This window comes from Phallusia mammillata, chromosome 6 (assembly GCF_965637545.1).
Source record: "Phallusia mammillata chromosome 6, kaPhaMamm4.hap1.1, whole genome shotgun sequence".
NCBI classification, from domain to species: Eukaryota; Metazoa; Chordata; class Ascidiacea; order Phlebobranchia; family Ascidiidae; genus Phallusia; species Phallusia mammillata.
In genome coordinates this window covers 26,141,267-26,166,892 of record NC_137257.1, presented here as the reverse complement: position 1 = coordinate 26,166,892, position 25,626 = coordinate 26,141,267, and the positions used below count along the sequence as shown (strand labels likewise).

The 25,626-nt window shown below is 39.3% G+C and overlaps 3 protein-coding genes and 1 long non-coding RNA gene across 4 annotated transcripts; all 4 read right to left on the bottom strand.

The window, feature by feature from the left end:
• Positions 1–167: 167 nt before the first annotated feature.
• Positions 168–1,884, bottom strand: LOC145233751 (uncharacterized). Its single transcript, XM_080098526.1, has 5 exons — positions 1,494–1,884; positions 1,128–1,194; positions 865–1,046; positions 720–795; positions 168–356 (listed from the first exon to the last, which is right to left on the bottom strand). Exons 1-5 carry the CDS (start codon positions 1,606–1,608, stop codon positions 317–319), a joined length of 480 nt encoding a protein of 159 aa, XP_079954652.1. The 5' UTR covers positions 1,609–1,884; the 3' UTR covers positions 168–316.
• Positions 1,885–8,721: 6,837 nt separating this feature from the next.
• On the bottom strand, positions 8,722–15,636 carry LOC145232345 (uncharacterized). The gene is made up of 19 exons (XM_080096946.1): positions 13,957–15,636; positions 13,740–13,809; positions 13,369–13,541; positions 13,097–13,160; positions 12,807–12,976; positions 12,648–12,708; positions 12,255–12,442; positions 12,098–12,176; positions 11,768–11,943; positions 11,491–11,554; positions 11,185–11,354; positions 11,026–11,086; positions 10,627–10,814; positions 10,483–10,561; positions 10,240–10,421; positions 10,065–10,137; positions 9,725–9,909; positions 9,326–9,392; positions 8,722–9,113 (listed from the first exon to the last, which is right to left on the bottom strand). Exons 1-19 carry the CDS (start codon positions 14,120–14,122, stop codon positions 8,933–8,935), a joined length of 2,397 nt encoding a protein of 798 aa, XP_079953072.1. The 5' UTR covers positions 14,123–15,636; the 3' UTR covers positions 8,722–8,932.
• A 2,737-nt stretch (positions 15,637–18,373) lies between these two features.
• LOC145234565 (uncharacterized) lies at positions 18,374–20,285 on the bottom strand. Its single transcript, XM_080099277.1, has 7 exons — positions 20,174–20,285; positions 20,029–20,107; positions 19,792–19,970; positions 19,462–19,528; positions 18,990–19,174; positions 18,762–18,828; positions 18,374–18,554 (listed from the first exon to the last, which is right to left on the bottom strand). Exons 1-7 carry the CDS (start codon positions 20,283–20,285, stop codon positions 18,374–18,376), a joined length of 870 nt encoding a protein of 289 aa, XP_079955403.1.
• A 222-nt stretch (positions 20,286–20,507) lies between these two features.
• On the bottom strand, positions 20,508–21,295 carry LOC145232051 (uncharacterized). The gene is made up of 3 exons (XR_013860820.1): positions 21,242–21,295; positions 20,636–20,805; positions 20,508–20,566 (listed from the first exon to the last, which is right to left on the bottom strand). It is a non-coding gene; the product is annotated as an uncharacterized LOC145232051 (long non-coding RNA).
• Between the last annotated feature and the right edge of the window lie 4,331 nt (positions 21,296–25,626).

The window sequence follows — 25,626 nt, the reverse complement described above, 5'->3', positions numbered from 1 at the left end:
TACTTACGCAACACCAACACAAAGTAGTTCACAAGAGATGACTGTAGCTTGGCATGAACCAACAACAACTACAGTATCGACAGAATCTAAAAAAACAAGTTATGTGTATTGTTGTGTAATTTATATTGTTGAAAGGCAACATTAAGTTAAGTAGAGTTATGTGTCGGATCTTACTTGCTGTTGTGGTGGTTTCAGTTTTTGCACAGTAAAAGGTTTGGACTGCAATGTGTGGCCACCATACTTTCAGTTGCAGCGTTGCTTCCAACTGTGGTGGTTGTTCCAACCATGCAAACTCTGCCTGTCTGTTCAGCGACTGTCAAAGTGTTACATCGTTACAGCAAGCATCCACACATCCTCTAAAAACGTATTTTGGTCATTTTGTGTGCTAATAGAAGATATTTATTGTTTTTATTGCTGATTTTTTTGTTGCTGAGCTTGCAACTATGTCCATGGCAAGAAGAAAAAAGATTCGAAATGCTTTTCATCGCAACTACTTTCCTTTTCGTTGACTGTTTTTTTTGTGCGCTTGTATACTGTTGATCAGAGGTCTTAGTTCAAGTTTGTGATATTTGAAAGCAAACCGACTAAACTGCTTTAATTTGTAAAAATATTTGTTGCGCAATTGTTATGTAAACCGCGTTTATTTTACCTCAGTTAAAATACTTATGTCTGCAAATATGCAAACCGCTAGTGGATATGATGGTAAATCTGAAACTTACGCAGCGCTGTTGCACAGATCCGCTCCACAAGCACCCGATGTTTGACAAGATCCCACGGTTGTCACCACAGTATTTCCTAAAAATTGATTGGACATTGGTAGTACATGTCAAAAAGTAATTGAAATATATATATTTTTGAATTCACCATTCGTGGTAACCGAAGTTTCGGTTCTTCCACATTGTTCATCGGTGTCGCAAGTCATGTAGGCAGGAAGATTTCCATCGGTAGTTGAACCAGTTCCACACCGTAAAATGTCGTTTACATCGTCAACTGTTCGGTCATTGCAGTTGTCCGCATCGTTACAACATGCCGATACACACGTATCTCTGGAAAGCAGTATGTTTTTTATTTAAAGCTCGTGTTTTGCCCCATGAAATGTTTGTGGCTTCATTAAACTGTTCACTTACGTGACACCACTGCAGAGCAAATCGCATTGTGCTTGTGTCGCGCACGACCCAAAGGTTGTTACTGTGGCTGAAAAAGAATGTGCGTTTGTTTAACCTTTTATGCTTAACATTGTTACATATGAACTGTTATCTCGTGCCAGCATATAGTTTTAACCTGGCTGTACACAGTTTGCATATGTTCATTCTAAGATCACCGTTTTATAGGATGTAATAGTCCAAGTAAAAACGAAACGCTTCGACTATGAGCCGGTAGTCCCACCGTGAACTTCAGATAGTTTGTAAACTTATTAAAATTGTAACAATCTTACGTTAGGATTAAAGAGTTTATTTCAAATCTTCTTCACCCCAACATTTTGTTTTGCATACGTGTAGCATCAATTGTTTCAGTCCTGGCGCATAATTGTCCTGCTGCGCAAGTTGTGGTACCAGTGAGTGTCGTACCAGTTACTGACCCCGTCATGCAAGTCACCACATTCCGCATCTCGGCAACGGTTGGACTGTTGCAATTATCTGCATCGTTGCAGCAAGCTGATACACAGCCACTGAAAAGGCGTTAATGTAATATTTCACAATGCTTTACTCCCACCACAGTGGTCACAGCTTTACTGATGTCGAGGTGTTAATGACAACAAAGTTTCAGTTTTCCTTTTTTATTTCTTTTGATTCGTTTGCATCTACTTACGTTGTTTCGGCGCAGAGAGCGTCACAGGCGGCCAGTGTGGCAGTACAATCTCCTACCGTATCTAAAATGTACAACATTACATTGTTTAAATTGTTACTACTTGTGGAACAAGTCAATTACCAAAGCAAACCTTTGTGGTTTGGTGGCTTATAACAATTTAATACTTACCGCCGTTCGCTGTTTCTGTTCTCCCACAGAAAAGTTCAGCGCTAGCGCAGGTAGTTTCGACTAAAATATTCGTACCAACCATGCAGTTCGAAGGCTGAGCGTTGATACACGACACACCACACAAATCGAAAACAGCCAACAGTGCAACTACGTGTTTTTGGTCCATTTTAATGTATAATGAATTATTAAATAAAATTAAACCCAACAGTATCTTATCAATGTATTGGCTCGGTTATTTTGCTGACATAAAATTTTCCTATATAATTCTGAAGAGTTCAAAATATGCAATGGCAAATAAATCGAAGGTGTAACCCATAACATTGCAGTTACGACCCCACTTACGATATTTATGGCGCTGTCTATTTTTCGTAACTTTGGAAGCGGTCAGTTTGTTTTTCCTTTTCTGTTGCAAATTCGCTTTCATTGAACGTTTGAGTCGCCGACCGTGCACCACGTGTAAAAGTTTTTCTCTTCAGTCATCTACGAAAGTTGTCAGTGCGCATGTTCCTATTAAAGTCGCGTATGTTCGGCCAAATAACTAACGTAAAATTGGCGCCTTTCTACCGCTTAAATCCGACAACAACAGGTTGAGATGTTGAGCTTATTAAGCCTTGTGACACAAAATATTTTGCTGAATGCACTACACAGTACGCATGGGCGTTCTTGTGACAGTTACGGAAAATTGTATTAAAAAGGCCTACACAATAACTGTACATTTGCTGGTGTCCTCAGCTTATGTCGAAGAAAAAAAAAGCCCAAAAGACGGCTTCGACTGCATTGCCAACCTTCGACAATTTTGGACCAATTTGCCGCGTAGCACCGACAGTCCGACACATTCTGTTCCAAGCGCAATTTCGCCGAGTTTCTTTGTTCTTCACTTCACCGTAAACTCAACCGAACTGCACATATTCACTACATTGTAGCGTGCCGACTCTTTCAAGGGAGTCTGATTCCCCCCAAAACTTTTTTTTTTCTCTCGCACAGCGCTATTAGAAATTTTCCAAAGGTCGCTTCCACGTGTTGACTCGTCGTGTGCGGTGATGATCCGCGTTTTTTTCGTGGCTGATTTGCGCTTCTGTTTGCTTCCACGGTATTTGAGGTCTCATGTTGCTGATTCTTTTGGCCATAAACTATACACGTGACTTTTCTAACCAATCATTTATTGCTTGCTAAGTTTACCGGTGACAAGCATTTACGATTTAACATGTGTATTTTTCTGAGTACCACTAAACTACTGAGTTTTTCTGTATAACTGAGTTATCCAACAGCAACTTTTAATTAGTAATTATGAGTACTTGACTGTTGTTGTTAGTTCAGTGGCAGTCGGTTTGCTTCTGCTGTGAGCGTTGAGGCGGCATTAGAACATAATCCACAACACGTGGCTCCCGAACGCGCGCTCAGACAGCCCCCATTTTTTTCTTTTTTGTCCCCTGACTGCTTTTAAGTAAGAAACGAGGAAATACACAGTGGTTGACGTTACCTGGTTTGTAACTAAATAAAACCTGGAAAGCATTTTTTGACCACCAGCTGTTTTAAGTGTTTATCGATTTAAAATTGTTTGAAGGTCTTTTTTGACACTTGGCAATTGTTTATCAAATTTCGTCTCTTTCCTTGACTGCTCAATGCATGTAGTTAAAGGCAACTTACTAAAAAGTGAAAGACATTCATGGATTACGTGCGAACTTTTCAATGCAATCAAATGACGCAGTACTACATACCTAATTTTTCTTTCGACCGCCAGAACATTAATCAGTTTGTTTTGGAGGAGAATTTTGTTTACGTATTACTTCCATAATACTAGATTCTGTTTTCCATGACACTCGACAATTTCATTAAAGTTATATTTAGCGTTTTCAAAATCAAGCGGTTTTGGAATGTACAGAATCAGTTCAAATATATGATAACACTGAGACACAGCTTACATTAACACACTTCGCAGTAGGTTGAAATCCATGTGCAACGTAAGAAAATAGTTCACATAAACTACCGTTAAATTGTTAAAACGCTGTTTTACCAAAGCTGACAATCAGCAACTATTTTGGCCTTTGACCACAAATATATTTTACTAAAATCACGTCCTGGTCCGTATGGACGTTCTTGTAAGTGTTGCCGAAACTTTACTCGGAATCAACCTAGTTTTTGCAACTGGTAGTGTCACATTTTTTGCAGAGTCGCGTTTTTTTGAATTTGTAAACGCTCAAACTTTTTGGCACTTTTCTGTGGCAAAAATATTTCACGTGTCCGCCGCTGCACATTTTCTGGTGGATTTGTTTTAAACAACACGTTTCTTTCATCTGTTTATGTTATTCGTGTTCACTTATGTATATTCGTTTCACTTATGTTCACGTTTCACTTATTTGTTTTATATGTTTCACTTATGTTCACATTTAAATGTATTTCTTACATGTTCTATTTTAAAGTCACTTACATATATTCTTAGTTTTCACTTAATCCCTTATTTCCACTTAATGCTGTTTTTCATTTGCCCTATTTTTCTTTGTTCTAGTGGCACGCTGTTTCCACGCACTGTATTTTCCTCGCCGCATTTTCCGCATCGTTAATTAGCGTTCCCGGATGTGCCGGGAAACCTTGTGATATTGCGCGAGCCGGTGATTGGTCAACGGCCCGCAAACCTAGTTCCGGTTTGCACGCGTTGAACAAGAACGGGGCAGTTTTCTCTTGGGCGTCTCGTGAACGGTTGTGGTAGTGCCTTGCTTTTATGTTTATGTGTCGTTGTTGGTTTTACGTGCAGAGGTTTTGTGTGCTGGAGTTGTAGTAACGCCTCTGGAGTATTGCAATAATATATAATATAATAAACTGTGAGACGCCCTTTTAGCAAAACCAGTGTTAGGTAGATCCGGCTTCCGTGGTGAGCCGTTACTGCAGGGTTCTGGACCGTTTGCAGAATTGGGGAGACAGTCTTGGGAAATAGAGCAGATTGGCAGGGCTTTTGGGACTTAGTTGACAAAGATAATACCGCCACCCGAAATCGCTAGACCCAATTCCGGGCTGTCAAAACAATTCGGTAACATTTCAGTTGTAATTTTTCTTCCATTGACTTGAAACGTTTGAGTCACCGTCAACAACACCAATTTTGTTTTTGCAAATACTGAATCTTTGATTATACCGAGGCTGTTCACACAAATAACCAACGTAGTGTCACCTTCTATTTTCCTCAGTGCTCTTCAACCGGGCTTCAGCGGTTAGGTGTTGCAAGTCAAACATGAATGATTCATAATATCACTGTTACGAACAGCAATGCTCGCCTGTTCAATATTGTTAACCTTGGTTACACCATTGATCAATTGTGACGTAATAAACGCAGCCATGATCCACTCCAAATTGCGATATAATATAGAAACGACCGATCCAAGTAACACGGCAACGTGTTTCAAATAATCATTCAACTGATGTCAACTTTTATTATGTGCTTTGGGTGTGTTAAGAAAAATGAAATCTTTTTCTTTGACATAGCCTACTTCTTACGCTCATTAAAGTTATTTTATTGGGGGTTCCGCAAAGTTTGACAAAACACCTTGGGGGTTCCGTGCCACTAAAAAGATTGAAGAGCACTGATTTACTGAAAGCCGACAACTCGCAATTTTTTTGCACCAAACTACGGCCCGCGGGTCAGATATTCCTGCCACGACGTGTAGGATTAACGTTACCTAGTCTCATAGGATTTCAACCAAGGCAGTTTGTTACATCACAAAAAAGACTAAAAATAATTGTTCGCGAACAATTGCTTTCTTTTTTCCTTGTAACGTAGCAAAGGAGCATTGCTTGGTAGATTTGACTTACTACACATTTTAACACTCGCATCACCAGACAAATAAGATTATAGAACAGGGGTGTCCAACCTTTTTGGCCAAAGGGCCACATGCGGTTTACGAATGATTGCGCGGGCCACTTGAAATTTACTGCTAATTTAAAAAATCTTAGAAATAGCTGTCTTATAATTTCTAATTGAAATCCTCACACCGAAATTCTAATCTTAGAAATGTCTATTATCCTCGTTTACAGTTATAAGAACAATAAACATACCAAGATATAGTAAAGTCAACAAGGTTTTTCCCATACGTCGACATTTCAATGTGAAGTTGTTCTCTTAACTAGTTTGGCAATATTCGGTGAGATGGACGATGGAGCAATGCGAAGCGATTTTTCCATCTCGCTGTCATAAATTACTAATCTTACAGGGGACTTAAAGTCACATGTCAACCTTTCTTGGAAAGTTCTGATAGCGTTACTTGCTTTTTGTTTCCTGCTTGGCATAACCTATATCACTGCAGAGTGCGGAAGATGTTTTACTGCTAAATGCGTTTTGCGCGAGTTTCTGATACCAGACGTATCTCAATGAACCGAGAAACATTACTGACTGACTCTTGCAGCACGAGTCAGATTGTGACGTAACAATGTAGAAATTGTATTGCGTAAAAATGCGCAATGTGACGCAATACAAGTAACTTGAAAAGTTGTGTATTACTCTATTAACAAAGAAATAAAGCAAACAATCAATGCCAATTTTTCGGAACAAAAGTTCGCCATAAATTACGTAGGAGATTAAGTTGCCAATATGAGTCATTTCAAAAAATACCACGCGGGCCACTCAGAACCTGCGGGCCACGGGTTGGACACCCCTGTTATAGAACGACCATTTCTTGGCGGTACATTTATAATTGACTCGCGGGTCAAGTTAGTACAAGGCGATGTAAGGGCTCCGGCCGGCTGTGAAAAAAGTTTGGTGACCCTTGTTTTGGTGCGTCGCGCCACAAAATGTTTTTACTTTCCTGATCTGCTTGGAAAGTTTTGTGAAAGTTTCTAAAGCATGTTTAGAACGCCCAACTTGCAAACTTGTATCTTACCACGTGATGTTTATGCCCGAATGAATTCTCAACTTGTTTAAGAACACACGCCTACATACAAGGCCCCCGACGGGATTGCCTTTCAACCCCCGACAGTTTCGGACCGATCTGTCGCGTATCACTTCGCGCGTTCTGTAAGTGATATTAGACTTCAAAGTTTCGTGTTTTGTACCAGCGGTCTCTAAAATAGATCCAATCGCGCCCCAGTGTTTATCAATTCGTGTCTTGTAGCTCATTAAAATTAAGAATTGATTTCCGACAACCTACTATAACTAACAGAACAAATGCATTTTATGACCAAATATTATTTAAAAATTCCAATCCTAACCCCGCAAAAGCTCTAAGACCAAACTACGTACATTTTCACTACTTCAAAGGTGTCACTTGTCAGGAAAACCCCCAAACCTGACTCTAGATGCTAAAAGATTCAGCAATAAGGGCTTCCGTCGAAAAACTTTACAGACCGCTGTTTTAGACACTCAATATACAGGTTATTTATCGAAACATTATGCGTGTGAACATACTATACTATAGCTGGAAAACTAGGTCAAGCAAATAAATTTCATCTAGACTGCAATGTTTAAAGCGAATTATTATTAACTAATATTCCAAGCGATAACGCCCGAAGCCGGTTTGGCCTCAAGCGATTTCATGAAACTCGCCGCAAAATCTCAGCGAATTCCCACGAAACTCTAAACCAGGGGTGGGCAACCTGCGGCCCGCGGGCCGAATGCGGCCCTTCATTAACGGTTGTGCGGCCCGCAGAGACGCTTGGATTTTAAAAGTACTGGCAAACGAGTCCAATTATTACATATTTTTGAGCTGATTAATGCGCCTGATGCTAGTTTTCTGCGACCTGGCAAAATGCGGCTAGAATCAAATACGAATTATACTTGCAGTTAAGCATATTTGGTAAGAAACAAGGCAAAATCACTTTGTGTTATGCACATGTGCGGCCCGCGATAAAATTTTGAAATTTATAATTGGCCCTACAGGAATAAAGGTTGCCCACCCCTGCTCTAAACTGTAGCAACAACCAAAATTTCGTCTTTTCTCTTCCACCCGACTGATGTAAAATCTTACGATCCCAGCCTTATATTCACTCAAAGGTAGCGTCCCGTCTAATTCAACCAAGTTTGATTGCAGTCAAATAAAAGTCTCTCTTTTTCTCTCTCTTTTAATAAAGTCAAAAATTATCATCCAAACATTCCTATACTCGTGGAACAAGTTTGTGTAATAACACTGGGGCATTTTCTGCGTTTATTGATAATCATGGCAGAAGATTGTGTCTTGTATTTGTTGCCTTTTGTTAAATTTGAAGAGCACCCCTTTTTTCTCTTTTTCTTTCTGTTTTTAGAGGTTTGAGTTGCGTTCGCAAAAATTGCACAAAACCCATTTACTTTCGTCTAATGATTTTAAACTTATGTTTTGAAAGTACCACGTAACAGAATTTGAAACGCGTGTTGTGACAGTATTGTGGAAATTGTAACAACTACATGACAACATGTAAAAAAATGATTCAGGGTTAGACCATCATTATCAACATGTTGTGATAACCAATTCTGAGTTTGAGCACTAGCTGCCTTGTCACGGTAAAAACGAATAACGTTTCAATGCCAGTTAATGTTGTGGGTTTTTGCAATGTCAGTTACTGCGGTTGTCAGCTAAGACATGGATTGGTACTAAGTGATTACAGCTAGTAAACAAACCTCGGTAATCTAAGACACAGAAAAATGTTTTTCATGCTGCGCTACCTTTGTGGGAACGCGTCTTTTCCGCGTTTTTTAATTTTAAAACTCATTGAGGTCGAGTGTAAAACTATTGTGTACACGATTTTACTTCGTCTGTCCCATAAATCACAGGCGTTTTACTACAAAAGTTATATTTAGCGATGTTAAATGCAAACGCTTTTGGAATGTACAAATCGGTTTAAATATATGATAATACGATAACACTGAGACACAGCTTACATTAACACACTTCACAGTAGGTTGAAATCCATGTGCAACGTAAGAAAATAGTTTAAACTTGAATATATATTCTCTAAATCACACAAACACAGTAATACTGATGCATTGGAAACACATCGATTAGGCCATGAACCAACCGAGAACCACAAGACCCATCATCACCAACATATTAAGTTGTGCTGCATGTTCAGCACCACCAGTTGTTGTAGTTGCTGCAGTGGTTGTAGTGGTTGTTGTTGTGGCAATAGCGGCAGAGTTGCAACCATCAGTGTCACAGCAAGTTGATACACAGTTTGCCGCCCTGTGAAATAACATAATCATGTTTTGCTCTTCGTTCGTTTTTGCTTCTTTTCTGAACGGATGTTAATATGCATGTTACAAGAAAATGATGTTATTATCACCTTTGATGGGACAAAGTTTGTATGAATACATTTGTATACACGTTACGGGCCAAGATTTGCTTGATACTAGAGACAGTTAGAAAATTTTGTGAGTATATTTTTACCAACTTACGTTCCACAAAGAGTGTCGCATGCAGTTGCTGCTGTACAAGATCCAACTGTAGTCACTGTTGTTGTACCTGAACATTAGCAAAACATTAGAAAATATGTCTGCAAAAGAAAATGTGCCCGCTTAATTTGTCGAAACATTGTTGCCCTTGTGAAGGCCTCAAACCGGTTGTGGCATCGAACAGAATATGGGAGGCATGGCTTTCTTTATTGTGGTTGGATGGCTACACTAGCCAAAACGGTTAATCTTTCGTCACCAGCTGCACTAATGAGACCATATAGGTCGAAACCGGGTGCACTGTCTACAGGTTGTTATTGCTCTATATCAGTACTTAGGTTTGGGTTGGTACGCACGAAAGTACAAATAAGAGCCGAACATTAGGTAAAATCGCACAAGACTTACTTCCAGATGTGACAGAGGTTTGGGTTCTTCCGCACTGTTCGGATGCAGCACACCGAGTGTAAGTCATATCCATAACTGGTGTGTCTGAAGTTGAGCTTCCAACGTAACAGTTTCGGGCAGTTTGTTGGCTCACTGTTAAAATGTTGCAGAGATCCGAACTGCTGCAGCAAGCACTCACACAATTTCTATGAAGAAAGTACATCTAGATATTACCACCGTTATGTCAAGTTTGTAATATACGATATGTTTGATAGCAGAGTGGAGAAAATTAAAAGAAACTGTTTTAAGTTATGAATTTATCTTAGTGTTTTTGAACTAGTTTTGTGCTGAGCCCACTTACGGAGTTGAGCCACACAATGTTGCACAGTCAGTTTGAGCTTGGCACGATCCAATTGTTTCAACTGTGGCCGAATCTGAAAACATTGCAACATAATAAAACACTCAGACAGAGCAAATTATACAAGCATATTGATAAGTTATTGTTTAGGGACTTTTTGAGATTTGTCCACACTCACTTCCCGTTCCAGTTGTGGTTTCCCTTCTGGCACAGACGTGATTCGCGGTAGTGCAGGCCGTTGTTGCAGTTAAAGTTGTTCCAGAGACTGTTCCTGTGTGGCAAGTCAGCATGCTTGTCATCATAGCAACCGAAACACTGTTGCAAACGTCTGCATCGTTGCAGCATGCGCGGACGCAGTTTCTGAAATTGTACATTATTGATCATGTTGATTTTTGTAGAATGTGTGAGCTTATAAACTTACGAGTCATCTGCACAGAGCAAGTCGCATGAGTCTGCTGAAGCTTGACATGATCCTTCAACAACCACTGTGTCCACGTTGTCTGCAAAATGGTGGTTTTAAAGTTTAGACGAATAGTTTCAACATTAAACCGGAGGATGTTTTTACTTTCTGTAGTGGTAGTTTCAGTTCTTCCACAGTAGAGGTTTGCATCGCAATGCATGGGCACCATACTTCCAGTTGCTGCTTCATTTCCAACCATAGTAGTTGTTCCAACCATACAAATTGGATTGTTCTGGACAGCTACGGTTACAGTGTTGCAAAAGTCATCTGTGCAGCACGCAGCTTCACAGTTACTGTAAAAATTTAGGATTGGTTTGACCCTTGATAATGTTTTAAGTTAGACCAAGAATTCCACAAGCTTTATAAAATTACAAAATTCACAAACAAAGAAATAATGCAACATTTAGTTTGGGATTTTAACACAGACGACTATCCAGCTCTTTAAAAAAATAACTGTGTAAGCACGTAAAAAGCTTTCTTAATGACATAAACGTGAAAACTTACGCCGTGCTTCCACAAAGTCCAGTATTACAGTCAGCTGTCGTCTGGCAAGACACTGCGATTGCTATGACAAAATGTTTTTTTAACCTTTATTAGAATCAATGTACACAAGTTGTGTTATATTTGTGATACCAATAAAATAACCGTTTTTGTGTAACTTACTGGTGCCGTTTAAAGTTCTTCCACACTGCTCGCCCGAAGCACATGTCAAGCTTGCAGTGACAGCTCCATTAGCATCTAGCGTTGTCGCACAACGCACAATGTTGTTCATCAAGTCAACTGTCCGACCATTGCATAAATCCGCATCATTGCAACATGCTGATACACAATTTCTGAACACAAACTATTATAGTAAATCTTTTTATTTATTGGTAGAATCTAGACTAGGAACTAAGGTTTTTTCTGCCCCAACGTTAACCAACTGCCACAGTTATAGAAAGCTTTTAGATAATTTTAAAAAAAACTTACGCGACGCCACTGCAGAGCAAATCACATCCTGCTTGTGTTGCACACGACCCAACGGTTGTTGTGGCTGTAAAAATATAGTTCAAATATATATAAACGTAGATGGGTTGGTTATGTCCAACTAATTTGTTTTTAATGTGGTGTGTTCATATGTAAACGAACTAAACCTGGTTCGCAATTGGTTTGCAACAAGCTTTGTCGCTTTGCAGCTAAGTTCCGCACATTTACAAAACAAGCCTAACGAATATTTCCAACTATTGAAAACAATCAAGTTACTTACTGCCATCAACAGTGGTTTCTGTTCTTGCACATAATTGACTCATTGTGCAGTCTGTCGTTGCGGTTAGTGTTCCAGTAGTTACTGATCCCGTCATGCAAGTCACCACATTTGTAATTGTTGCCACATTATCACTATTGCAGTTGTCAGCATCGTTGCAGCACGCAGATACACAACCCCTAGGTAACGCAGTGAAAGTCAGTATTGTTGATGATTTGTTAAAAGCATCGATTTAAGATTCTCAGCGCAAACGAAGTTGAACGGTTTGCTTTTATTACTGTGCTTAGATTTGTAAACTAACTCAATTGATCCAAACATGTTTGCTTTACTTACGGAGTTCCTGCACAGAGCTCATCACATGTTATAGCAGTTGCTTCACATGTTCCTGCAGTAACGACGGTGTCGACATCACCTGTAAAACCAAAAACACAAAGGCAACTGAATAGCCTGACCAAATAAAGTAGGACTGAACAAATATGATAGTTCTTACTTTCTGTTGTGGTAGTTTCTGTTCTTCCACAGTAGAGATTTGCATCACAATGTGTGGCCACCATACTTCCAGTTGCAGCTTCATTTCCAACCATAGTAGTTGTTCCAACCATACAAATTGGATTGTTCTGGACAGCTACGGTTACAGTGTTGCAAAAGTCATCTGTGCAGCAGGCAGCCGCGCAGTTACTGTGAAAATATAGGATGAGCTTTACCCGTAACAATGTTTTAAATTAGACCGAGAATGGCTCAAGCTTATAAAATTAAAAATTGACAAAAAAAATATATTACTTTTTAGTCTGGGTGTTTAACACAAACAACTATCCAGCTTTTCAGAAAAATACCTCTGTAAGCACGTAAAAGCGTTCTTAATGACAAAAACGTGAAAACTTACGGGGTGACTCCGCAAAGTCCAGTAGTACAGGCAGCTGTTGTCTCGCAAGACACTGCGATTGCTATGACAAAAATGTTTTCAAACATTTATTAGAATCAATGTACACAAGTTGTGTTATATTTGTGACACAATGACAAGAAACGTTTTTGCGTAACTTACTGGTGTCGGTTAATGTTCTTCCACACTGGCTGCCCGAAGCACATGTCAAGCTTGCAGTGACAGCTCCTAAACCGTCCAGCGTTGTCGCACAACGCACAATGTTGTTCATCAAGTCAACTGTCCGACCATTGCATAAATCCACATCATTGCAACATGCTGATACACAATTTCTGAACACAAACTTTTATAGTAAATCTTTTTATTGATTGGTAAAAAAAATTTTCTGTCCAAACGTTGACCAACTGCCACAATTATATAGAAAGCTTTTAGATGAATTAAAAAAAACTTACGCGACGCCACTGCAGAGCAAATCACATCCTGCTTGTGATGCACACGACCCAACGGTTGTTGTGGCTGTAAAAATATAGTTCAAATATATATAAACGTAGATGGGTTGGTTATGTCCCACTTATTTGTTTTTAATGTGATGTGTAAACGAAATAAACCTGGTTCGCAATTGGATTTCAACAAGCTTTCTCGCTTTGCAGCTAAGTATCACAGCACACTTACCAAACAAGCCCAACGAACGTATCAAACTATTAAAAACAATTGAGTTACTTACTGCCACCAACAGTGGTTTCTGTTCTTGCACACAGTTCATTCATTGCGCAGTCTGTCATTGCGATTAGTGTTCCAGTGGTTACCGTTCCCGTCATGCAGGTCACCTCCCTTCTTATTATAGCCACAGTATCATTGTTGCAATCTGCTGTATTGCAACATGCCGACACACAACCTCTGAAAACCAATTTGCTTTGTTAGAGAAGTGAAAGCCGATTGGTTTAACAAGTGAAGTTTCCAAGGTTTAATAATACATTGTGGTAGTACCTTATATTATTGCATTAATGTTGATGATTCTTTCCGAACAGGCTTGTTTAATGTGTTTACTGATTCGATTATTTTAAAATAACTGTTTTATTCGAATTTTGTACTTACGCAACTCCCGCGCACAGGCCATCGCATGCTGCGAGGTCAGCTTGGCAAGTTGAATTAGAAACTGTCCCGCCTAAAATATGAAAAACCAAATATCTGAACATATCCTGGTAATTATAAGATGCTTCAAAAAACGGCTGCTTACTTTTTTAGGTAGATTTTTACGTAGATGTAAAACAATTAGATTTAACACGCATTTATTAAAATAACATTTTCTTACCTTGGTCTGTTGTTTCAGTTTTTCCACAATATGGTTCGCTATTAGGGCAATCACTATTCGCCGGAGTGCCTGAGCTTAATCCCTGCTCACAACTTATACCATCGGTTTGGGAAACTCCAAACACCATCAGTGCTGCTAACAACACCACCGCACGTTCCGAAATCATAATTCTTAATTATTTTAAAAAACCTTAAGATTGTGATCAAAATTTCTTTTCGTTGCAAGTGTACTAATTTTTTTAACTTGACTGATTACATTCGCCAAAATAGTGTTGGTTTCTTTCTGCATACTGCTGAAGAAACGGTTTTTATTTGTGGTACCCTCATTAACCATTGCCTTTTACTGGCATCGCCTGCCATGGTGCGCTTAGCTCATGCAGTCTGCGGTCTTCCCAGTCAACCCAGTTGCTAAACTTTTCCATCAAAAACAGGGCTAGTAACAAACTACGAAACGACGAGCCACACCCGGCCTTATATTCCCACCCACGTGGCGACACGAGCATTTCAGCGGATTCCATTACCCAAAATTTTTTTCCCTGCTCGGCGGCAACAAAAACTTTGCGCATCATTATTTCATGGTTCTGTGGCAACGTATTTTTTCATCTTGTTTTCTGCGGTTTGTCATGATGTTTTGTTTGATTGTGGAAAGCGCACTTTTTATCTTTGTTAAAAAATTGATGTCATGTACACTTAAAACTCTCCGCTTGACTTACAACGCAGTCTATGTGGACATCTGGTGTGTCCAGCGCACGAACAAATCATTGAAAATACTTTGTTCTATAATGCTGTTCCATAAGGGTTAGGCGCGGAATGTACACACCTACACTTAGTGGAGCATACAGAAAAGAACAATGTAAGCTCGATTTGAGACCGCACTTTGCATACGTCTGCTAGCGTTGGGTTTTGTTAAATTGTACTCAAAATTAGCGCTGTTCTAATGCGCAACTTTGCTATAACACTGTTGTCGAATGCGCCACTTTTATGAAATACGCCAGGGTATACGTTTTATTTGAAAACAAAGAATTGTCATTTAAAGAATCGGAATAATTTAATATAACTCTGTTTTATTTTCGATTAAAACTTTTTCAACATTTTGCCGAAACCGACCTTTTGCATAAACGTACTAACTACAACATGCTAACACGCCCCAACAAAGGTTTGGATCTGGATTCTACACTGTTTTACAAGCAATGTCACATTAGTATTATGTTGTCTATTCGTTCATGGCATAAGTTTTGGCATCGCCCGTTTCTAAATTTGCTTTCATTAACTTCATTTATTCGCGCACCACATGTTAAAGTTGACGGCGCCATCAACTGTCAACATCATCTTTTAAACCGCGTTGACTCATACAACTAGCAACATTTTTACATGTCACACAGCATTCGCGCGACATTTTTTTATTGAAACTTCTTTCTCATTCGCATGACCGTTCTGTCATCGCTGCTCAAACTTAACATGTGCCCATCTTCTTGCATGTTATGCCCGAGTTTTTCCTTAACTTTTGTCCAAAAACACACGCTCACACCGATGCCTTCGACTGCACTGCCTTCCAACCCCCGACATTTTCGGACCGATTTGCCGCAAAACTCTTCGCGTTTCGTTTTAATCGCACTTTTCCCGATCTTTCTCTGTTCGGCCTAATGGCAGACCAAACCCAACTGCACAAAAACGTGGCGCCCCCTCCTTATATTCACTACATTGTAGCGTCCCGACTCTTTCAAGCGAGTCTGATTACCCCAAAACTTTTTCTCTCGCACAGCGCCATTAGAAATTTTCCAAAGGTCGCTTCCACGTGTTGACTCGTCGTGTGCGGCGAGGATTGGCGTTTTCCTCATGTTTTTGTCGTGGCTATTATTGCGCTCTTGTTCACTTCTACTGTAATTGAGGTATCAGCGTTCTGAGTCTTTTGGCCACAGACGATACACATGACATTTCCAACACATCATTGATTGCAGTGTTTTGGTTGCAGACGTTACTGGACTTTTCATACCGATCATTTATTGCTTGCTTTGTGTACCGGTGACAAGCATATACGATTTAACATAAGCATTTTACTGAGTGAAACAACACATTGTTGAGTTTTAACAAGTTTTATCGAGCAGCAACACTTTTAATCAGTGAATGTGGAAACTTGATTGTTGTTGTTGTTGTTGTTAGTTCAGTGGCAGTCGGTTTAGCTTCTGCTGTGAGCGTTGAGTCGGCATTGGAACTTAATCCACAACACGTGGCTCCCGAACCCGCGCTCAGACGCATAAAAAAGGTTTCGTGTCAGTATTTCACGCAAGACTAAGTTTTCCCTTTTTACTTTTTTGTGTCCTGACTGATTTTGGGCAACGAAAGAGGAAGTGCACTGTGGTTGACGTTACCTGGTTTGTTAAATAAGTGAAATTTGGAAAGCATTTTTTTACCACTAGTTAACTTTCATTTTGTACGAACGAGACAATTACCTATTTTTAGTGTTTACAAGCACTGTGTTATACCGAGGCTTCTCACACAAATACCCAACGAAGAATCACCACGTTTCTAACTCTCAAAGCAGACAACTCACAACATTATTAGATGTTAATCCTCTGGTAGTGCGTCGCGCTACGAAATATTTTTACTTTAACCATTTCCTGGTCCGCATGGAAGTCGTTATGAAAGTTTTCGAAAGTTTATTATAACGCTCAACTTGTGTCTCACCCCGTGATGTTTATGCCCGAGTTTTTCCTCAATTTGTGTAAGAACGCACGCCTACATACGAGGCCTTCGAGTGCATTGCCTTCCAACCCCCTACAATTTCGGACCGATTTGCCGCGTATCACTTCGCGCGTTCTGTTCTAAGCGCGCCACTCCCGATTTTCTTACGCTGTGCTTATTTACACTTCTATTAAATACCACTAGCAATTAATATTTGCCACTCTGTCTATAAAGTTTCGTGTTTTAGGCCAGAAATCTCCAAAGTATACGGGATCCCACTTGCTATTTTCATTAATTAGGACCTTTTGCGCTAAAATTTTATGACTAATTTTAACTATAAACTCCAATCATAACCCGCCAAAACCCTAAGAACCAACAATGTAGATTTTCACTCATTCAAAGGTGTCTGTCGTCTGTCAGGAAATAACCCAAACCTGACTCCAGACGCTAAAACATTCACCAACGTGGCACTTCCTTGAAAAAACTATGTAGAACCCTGTCTTAGACGCTCGATATACAAGTTAAGAGTCGAGTTGTTCTGCGCTTGAACGAAGTAAGGCTCGAAAACAAGGTCCAGCAAATAAATGCCAAAATGTTTAAAGCGAATTAGGTTTTACTATCGTTTAAAGCGATAAGACCCAAAGGCGGTTTGGCCTCGAGAGATTTCATGAAACCCGCCGCAAAATCTGAGCGAATTCCCGTGAATCTCTAAACTGAAGCAACAACCAAAATTTCGTCTTTTCTTTTCCACTCCACTGAAGCAAAACCACACGATCGCAACCTTATATTCACTCAACGTTAGCGTCCCGTTCTATTCAACCAAGTTTGATTGCAGCCAAAAAAGTATCTTTTTTTCTCTCTTTAGTAAGCTCGAAAATTATCATCTAAACATTCCTACTCGTGGATCAAGTTTGTGTAATAACACTCGGGCCTTTTCTGTGTTTGTTGGTAGTCATGGCAGGGATTGTGTCTTGTCGTTGTCGCCTCTTGTTAAATTTGAAAAGCACCCCTTTTTCTGTTCTCGAGGTTTGAATTGCTCATTACATTTTACAAGACCCATTCACTTCACCTAATAATTTAAACTAACACAGCTTAGAAACGCGTATAGTAACATTATTATGTTAGTGTGAATTGCGTGAAATCGTAACAAGTACATGACAACAGATACAAACGAATTGACTTGGACCATCATTGCCAACATGATGTAGGAATCAATTTGGTGTGTGAGAGCACTTGCTGCCTTGTCATGGTGAAAACGAATAGTTTCAATGCCTGTTTATGTTGTGGGTTTTTGTAATGTTTGGTGACTGAAGTTGTAAAGTATGACATGGCCTGGTAGCCTACTGAGTGACCGCTGCTAGCAAAAAACCTGGGTAATCTAAGACATCGAAAAACGTTTTTCATGTTGCGATATCTTTGTGTTGACGCGTCTTTTCAGCGTTTTTTTTAACTCATTAGGGTCGAGTGTTGAACTATTGTGTATACGGTTTGACTTCGTCTCATAAATCACAGGCATTTTACTACAAAAGTTATATTTAGCGATGTAAATTGCAAACGCTTTTGGAATGTACAGAATCAGTTCAAATATATCATAACACTGAGACACAGCTTACATTAACACACTTCACAGTAGGTTGAAATCCATGTGCAACGTAAATAAAATAGTTTAAACTTGTATATATATATTCTCTAAATCACACAAACACAGTAATGCTGATGCATTGGAAACACATCGATTAGGCCATAAACCAACCGAGAACCACAAGACCCATCATCACCAACATATTAATTTGTGCTGCATGTTCAGCACCACCAGTTGTTGTTGTGGCTGCTGCAGTGGTTGTAGTAGTTGTTGTGGCAATAGCGGCAGAGTTGCAACCATCAGTGTCACAGCAAGTTGATACACAGTTTGCTGCCCTGTTGAATAAGATAATCATGTTTACTGTTTGTTCGTTGTGCTTCTTTTCTGAAATGATGTTAGTTGCATGTTAAAAGAAATGATGTTATTATCACCTTTGATTGGACAAAGTTTGTATGAATCAATTTGTGTACACGTTAAGGGCAAATGTTTGCTTGAAATTTGAGACAGTTACAGTATTTTATGAGTATGTTTTACCAACTTACGTTCCACAAAGAGTGTCGCATGCTGTTGCTGCTGTACATGATCCAACTGTAGTCACTGTTGTGGTACCTGAACATTAGCAAAGCTTTAGAAAAGTCTATACAAAAGTAAATGTGCTCGTTTTATTTTTTCAATTCAGAACGTTGAGTAAATGTCTTTTATCAGTGGGGTTGGTACCCACGGAAGTACAAATGGAAGCCGAGCATTAGGTTACGTCGCACAAGACTTACTTCCGGATGTTGCAGAGGTTTGAGTTCTTCCGCATTGTTCAGATGCAGCGCACCGAGTGTAAGTCATATCCATAACTGGTGTGTCTGAAGTTGAACTTCCAACGTAACAGTTTCGGGCTGTTTGTTGGCTCACTGTTAAAATGTTGCAGAGATCCGAACTGCTGCAGCAAGCACTCACACAATTTCTGTAAAAAAATGGACAAATAAAAAAAAATCACAAATAAAATTGACCCTTGTCTATTGTAACCTGTGTTTTGATCTCACATGCTAATGAAATACAATAAGCTGGTTTGCTGACAACTATTAATTTGGGTCACTGCTTCCCAATTAGGAGTTCCCGAAAACCCAAAGTCCATTGGTTCAAAAACTAAAACTATGATTTAAGCTTCTAGGACGTATTGTACACGGCGCTTTATGAGACTGTTACTAATTTCAGGCAGTAATAGAAAATGTGACATAGTTGAGTACTTACTGAGTTGAGCCACACAATGTTGCACATGCAGTTGCAGCTTGACAAGATGTAACAACTGCTGCTGTATCTGTTCGAACATTATTGCGTTAAAAGACTCTTTGCTTTGGTGTCAGTTTTTGCTCGGCAGTAAAATCGCTTATTTTTGTGCGCACGGGAAGCCGTTTGTTAGTTCTGTTGTTTATTTGACTTATTGAACATCAAATAATTGCAGATCAATTGTTTAAAGTACAAAACTAGTTACCTTTACCATGTCCATTTACAATATGTTTCAATGTAATCCAAACCTAAGTTATACAGAACGACGTAACAACCCACACCACATTTACTTACTTCCAGTTCCGGTTTCTGTTCTAGCACAAACTTGATCGGTGGTGCAGTCCGCTGTTGTGGTTAAAGCTGTCGCTGTTCCTGTAACTATTTGATCGTAACAAGTCAGCGTGCTTGTCATCATAGCAACCGAAACACTGTTGCAACCGTCCGCATTGTTGCAGCATGCGCGGACACAGTTTCTGCAAATTGTGTAATGTTGGTCATGTTGCTTTGTGGAATGTGAATTCTTTAACTTACGAGTCATCTGCGCAGAGCAAGTCGCATGTGTCTGCTGAAGCTTGACATGATCCAACAACAACCACTGTGTCCTCGTTGTCTGTAAAGTGTTGTTTTTGGTAAAAATCTGTACATACATTTCAATGAAATCGCATGATGTTTTCACCTGCTGTTGTGGTGGTTTGTGTTCTTCCACAGAACATATTGGGACTGCAATGTGTGGCCACCAAACTTCCAGTTGGATTGCCATTCCCTACAGTGGTAGTTGTTCCATTCATGCAAATCAGATCGTTCTGAACAGGCACGGTTAGAGTGTTGCATAAATCATCTTTGCAGCATGCAAAAACACAGTCTCTAAAACAGACAATAATTGATCCAAAAGTTGGTGCATAGGTGGATTAAAAAGGTTGTGTTTAGATTAATATTTCCACAAATGTTCCTTGTGCGTTAGAAATAAGACTAAATGTTTAACAAATGTGTGATGCACTAACTTACGCTGCATCGCATCCAGTTCCACATGTTCCAGCAATGCACATTCCCACAGTTGTAACCGTGTTGCCTGGTATGTTAAAAATCCAGTGTTAATCATAATAGATGATGGGGGAGGATTTAAGGTAACATATAATACCGTCAGTAGTTTCAGTTCTTTGACATTGCCCGCCAGATACACAGACTCTGGTTCCAGTGAGTGTTCCATCGGTTACAGTGCCTGTTCCACATCGAACTACCATTTGCATTTCTGTCACTGCCCGTGTGTTGCAGTTGTCAGCATCGTTACAACATGCTGATGTACAACCTCTGTGATTTTAAAACAGCAAGATAAAAAAAGCAACAACGAAAAAGTAGTTTTCAATTTAATCTGCAAATATTTCGCCAAGTTTCAAAAATGCTGTGTATAATGCAGTTACTGTTTTTAGTTAAGCTTGAGATTTTATCTAAGATAATTGTCCATGTCGATGTACGATGATTGGCATTGATACGCTGTATGTTGCTTGTTGAAAACTGTTTTGTTGTCGCAAGATTTACCAGTGCCATCGTTTACGTGACCGATTGAGCAAACACCGTGACGGATTTTACCTTTTAACTTTTTTGAGTGTGACTTCCTAACTATCCCAGCTAACTAAATTCGATATTTTGTAGTTTTATATGATTTTAGTCATTGCTGTAACATACTTTGTCACCCTTTTCATGTGTAACACTGTTGCGCAAGCCAATGTGAAAAATGTCGACTTACGTGACGCCAGCACAGAGCAAATCGCACCCATCTACTGTCTGGCACGATCCCTCCACAGCTACAGACAAAACATTTGTTATAGCGTGTACAGTTATATGTACGTTACAACAAAATTTAAAACCAATAACTGTTTACTACTGGGCTTGTTATTGGTTCTTCATCAAAAATGTGTAGATTTTTAAAAGTAAAATTTTTTTTGTCGTTTTGTTTTTATTCACTATTAATGTAAAAGCATTGAGCCAATGAAAGATAAGCTGCAGACAGTGCACACTGATCGACCTATAAGGTCTCATCCGTGCAGCTAGTGACGAGAGATCGGCCGTATTGGCTACTGTAGCCATCTAACGGCACTCCAGTTCGTTGGGAAAAACAGACTAAACACCTATGCATCACCTAGTCTGTGCGATGCCACGACTGCGCATACGCCACAGAGTTTTTGCCATGTTACTTCCAATAAGACATTGGATGGTTACACTAGCCAATACGACCGTCCTCTCGTCACCAGCTGCACTGATGAGACTTTTTAGGTAGAAACAGTGTGCACTGTCTGCAGCTTATTATTTACTATTGTTTATTTATTTCGAAGAAAGCTTAGCGTGTCAAATCTGAAACTTTTGCTTGTCTCTTTCGGTGGATGTTAATAGTTTTACCATTGCCAATTTCGGTTCTCGCGCAAAGCTGGTTAGCGGTGCAAGTGGTAGTTGTGGGAAACGCTTCGTCTGTCAAGGTTCCAGTTCCACACGCAATTGTAGTTCCCATATCTGTGACTGAGACTCTGTTGCAGTTATCTTCATTGTTGCAACAAGCTGACACACAGTTGCTGTGAGATAAAAGACGATGTTAAAACTCCTCAATTCTACAAACCAACATGACCATTTTTAATGTGTTTGTTATGTACAAATGTGATTTTCAATTTTAGTAAAAACCGGGAAAATCATTTGATAAATGGGTTTTCGATTACATGTGTGGTGACCAACTTAAAGGTTTAAACCAGCGTTTCATACCGGAACGGAACGAAACCAAATAACGTTATTCGTTCTGAGCAAATTATTTATTTCGTTATTTCGTTCTGGACCGATATTTTCATTTCGTTCCGGTCTGACCGAAATAAATTTATAACGGTATTTTTCGGTATTTCGGTCTTAACAAAAGAACATTTCGTGGTGGTCTTTACAACTATTAAGCGAAAAAAGAAAGAAAGTTGCAACACACAAGAAATATTGTCGGTAGTTAATGTTACGTCACATAACGTTTGTCAATGATGGTCAAACGTAAATTGTAGGAGCTTCAATTTTTATAATAGCTTAACGGCGCGAAATTTTCAGCAATTTTTTCATGTCAAATGTCCAGAACGAAATACCGGAATAAAAAATAACGGTATTTCGTTCCGTTCCGGTATTTTGAATATTTTTTATTTCGGTATTTTGTTCCGGTATTTAAGCCAAAAATTATTTGTTTTGTTCCGGTATAACGTTCCGTTCCGGCATGAAACACTGGTTTAAACAACTATTTTACCTCCAAAAATAAGTTTGTGTAAAGCGGGATGCAAATTTTTATTCGTCAATGTGAGTCGAACGCCTTAGTCTATCTAACCCACTGCAAATAACTTACTCGGTGTCAGCGCAAAGAGCGTCACAAGTGGCGACTGAATTTTGACATGTTCCCATTGTTGTCACTTCTGTACCAGCTAAAAAATAAAACATGAGTGTGTATAATATCGTTTACTTGACCTTGTAAGGTTTGTGCTTTTTGAAAACCGGGTCGAAATATTAAAACACTTAATTTAAACAAATACCAAGTTTATTGTTTATAAAAATATTTTGGGTTAAAACGCATATTTTATTTGGTATGTGGGGGTGGAAAATTTGACCAATATTTTATAAAGAATACTACTTAAAGAGATTAAAAATATTAGGAAAACTCTGATTAGTTTCTTTCTCAATATAAATGCAGTGATGAAATTGTAATACACCTTCAGGTTTACATTTGCTCACCTGTTGTTTCGGTTCTTCCACAAATCTGGTCAGCCGTGCAAATCGTAAACGTCAGCACTCCAACTGCAGCTGCATCCCCGTCCTTTGTAGAAGTTCCCACCATACAAACTCTCAGCGCGTTTGCTGCCGTAATCTGAACGACGGTTCCCGAGTTGCAATCGTCAGCGTTTGAGCAACAAGCTGATACACATGTGCCGCTACATGAACAAAACAACTGGGAGTTACGTAAGCCTATTAATCGTAATTGAATTACACGGTGTTCCCGTGCTGCATTTTATTTCCAGCTATTGGTGGCAGGCTTTACAGCAGGGGTGGGCAACCTGCGGCCCGCGGGCCACATCCGGCCCTTGATTAAAGGTTGTGCGGCCCGCAGAGACACTTGGACTTCAAATGTACTGGCAAACGAGTGCAATTATTACATATTTTTGAGCAGATTAGTGCGCTCGGTGCTATTTTTCTGTGACCTGACAAAATGCTGCTAGAATCAAATGCGAACTTTACTTGTAGTAAGGTATTTTTGGTATGCATTGAAGTAAAATCACCTTGTGCCATATAAAGGTGCGGCCCGCGATCTAATTATTGCAATTGTATTTGGCCCCACAGTGACAAAGGTTGCCCACCCCTGCTTTACAGGTACAAATCAAAAACTTTTTGTCGACTTTTAACTTTTAAACCAAGTGTTTCTAGGATTGTTTTTAAAATTGTATTAAACGTAAAAATAGTGATTTGCGATCGAAATGCAAATGTCCGATTGAATAATTATTTTAGTTCATGTAGATTGGTTTAGTGCAGTGCCAACTCACGCGTCTTCATCATCGCAGAGTGTTGAACAAGCGGAATTTGCTTGACACGATGCGGTCGTTGTTGTGCTTCCTGATAAATTAAATAAGAGCATTTTCATCTCGTAGGTAATGTAATAAATTACTTTTAATATGGCATGAATGGAATGAACTTTGCACGTTTTTGATTGGTCTAAAGTACAGTAACTATACAGACACCCACCTCCAGCTGGAGTAACTTCTTTCTTGGCGCAAACTTGTCCAGCAGTGCAAACCTCAGATCCACTGGCTCCCATACATGACAGTAAGCCTACATTTGCTACTGCTTGATTGTTGCAATCATCTGCGTTGCTACAGCAAGCTTCTACACACGTACTGTAAAATATGTAAATAATTAAGCTATGATTACTAGCACGCCTTTTTGGACTCATAGATAAATGAAAAAGTAAATAATAAGATTTGTCTTTGAACAGTATGGTTTCTCGAATACATCAGTTTCCTTACGCAAGCCAGCTGAATATACTTAAGATGTATTTTACAGCCTAACTTAACATAATTACAACGTATCGCTTTCTTACCCGGATGCACCAGTACACAGTGCTGTGCCAGTACAATCTGCTGCTGTTGCGCAACTGCCTGTAGTTCCGTCAACTAAAAATATTACAAGTGATTAAAATTAAAGGCAACATCGCTTTAGCACCTAGTATCACCCGTATCTTCTGTTCTTCCGCACATTTGGCCTGCTGTACATGTGGTGCTGGTTATTGGACTGCTCGTGTAATTGGTAATGCAGTTGACAGTTCCAATGATGTCAGCCACCGGATCATTGTTGCAGTCGTCCGCATTTTTGCAGCAAGCTTCAACACAATCTCTGGAAATACAACGTATATAGTTTTAAACAAAATACTTAGAGAACAGTAACGCGATTTATGATTACACTTGTCTCAATCTCTTATATGATTTTATTTGCTATTAACTTACGTTGCACCAAGGCAAAGGTTGTCGCAAGCAGAGAATGTAGAACATGATGCAACAGTCGTGACGACGGTACCTGAAAAACATAAGTTGCACAGAAATTAAAACATATACTTTAGAATGACTCGTATGTCTTCAGCTACTAAACGATATACATGTAAATACCTGCAGTTGTTTGAGTTCTTGAGCATTGATAGTCGGTTGGGCAAGTCGCAGATGTAAACGATCCAGTTGTGGGATTTGACCCATCCTGCATCATTGTTCCTATACGACAATTCAAACCATTTGTGACGCCGCACAAAATAGCGCCAAAAACGGCTATTGCTCCAGCGAAATGCATTTTTCGTTTCTTTGTTTCAAGTAGTCGATTATTTATAAAGTTTGAGACAAATCCCGTGCCCAATAATTCTATGACTACAAAATGATTTTCATTTAATATAAAACGTTTTGTTAATTTGTTCGCAAAAAATGTTAAGGATTATCTGTGTTTTGTTCCAATTTATTGTGATACACCCAGTAATTAATTAAATAAAAATGCTGTGACCGTTGAGTTAACCAATGGTGTTTAACCCTAAAATTTGCTTGATGTTCTGAATTGCGCCCTCGTTATTTCATCCCACGATATCCGCTTAAATTA

Coding starts and splice junctions, on each gene's coding strand:
- LOC145233751 (XM_080098526.1), bottom strand. CDS start 1,608: ATGCGGAATGTGGTGACTTGCATGACGGGGTCAGTAACTGGTACGACA. Junction 1,047..1,127: donor TTGCTCTGCAGTGGTGTCAC/GTAAGTGAACAG, acceptor ACTGCTTTCCAG/AGATACGTGTGTATCGGCAT. Junction 357..719: donor GATCTGTGCAACAGCGCTGC/GTAAGTTTCAGA, acceptor ATACGTTTTTAG/AGGATGTGTGGATGCTTGCT.
- LOC145234565 (XM_080099277.1), bottom strand. CDS start 20,285: ATGAATGGAACAACTACCACTGTAGGGAATGGCAATCCAACTGGAAGT. Junction 18,829..18,989: donor AACCTCTGCAACATCCGGAA/GTAAGTCTTGTG, acceptor GCTAATGTTCAG/GTACCACAACAGTGACTACA. Junction 18,555..18,761: donor TGCGACACTCTTTGTGGAAC/GTAAGTTGGTAA, acceptor CTTATTCAACAG/GGCAGCAAACTGTGTATCAA.
- LOC145232345 (XM_080096946.1), bottom strand. CDS start 14,122: ATGATTTCGGAACGTGCGGTGGTGTTGTTAGCAGCACTGATGGTGTTT. Junction 11,355..11,490: donor TTGCTCTGCAGTGGCGTCGC/GTAAGTTTTTTT, acceptor GTTTGTGTTCAG/AAATTGTGTATCAGCATGTT. Junction 10,815..11,025: donor GGACTTTGTGGAAGCACGGC/GTAAGTTTTCAC, acceptor AAATTTTTACAG/TAACTGTGAAGCTGCGTGCT.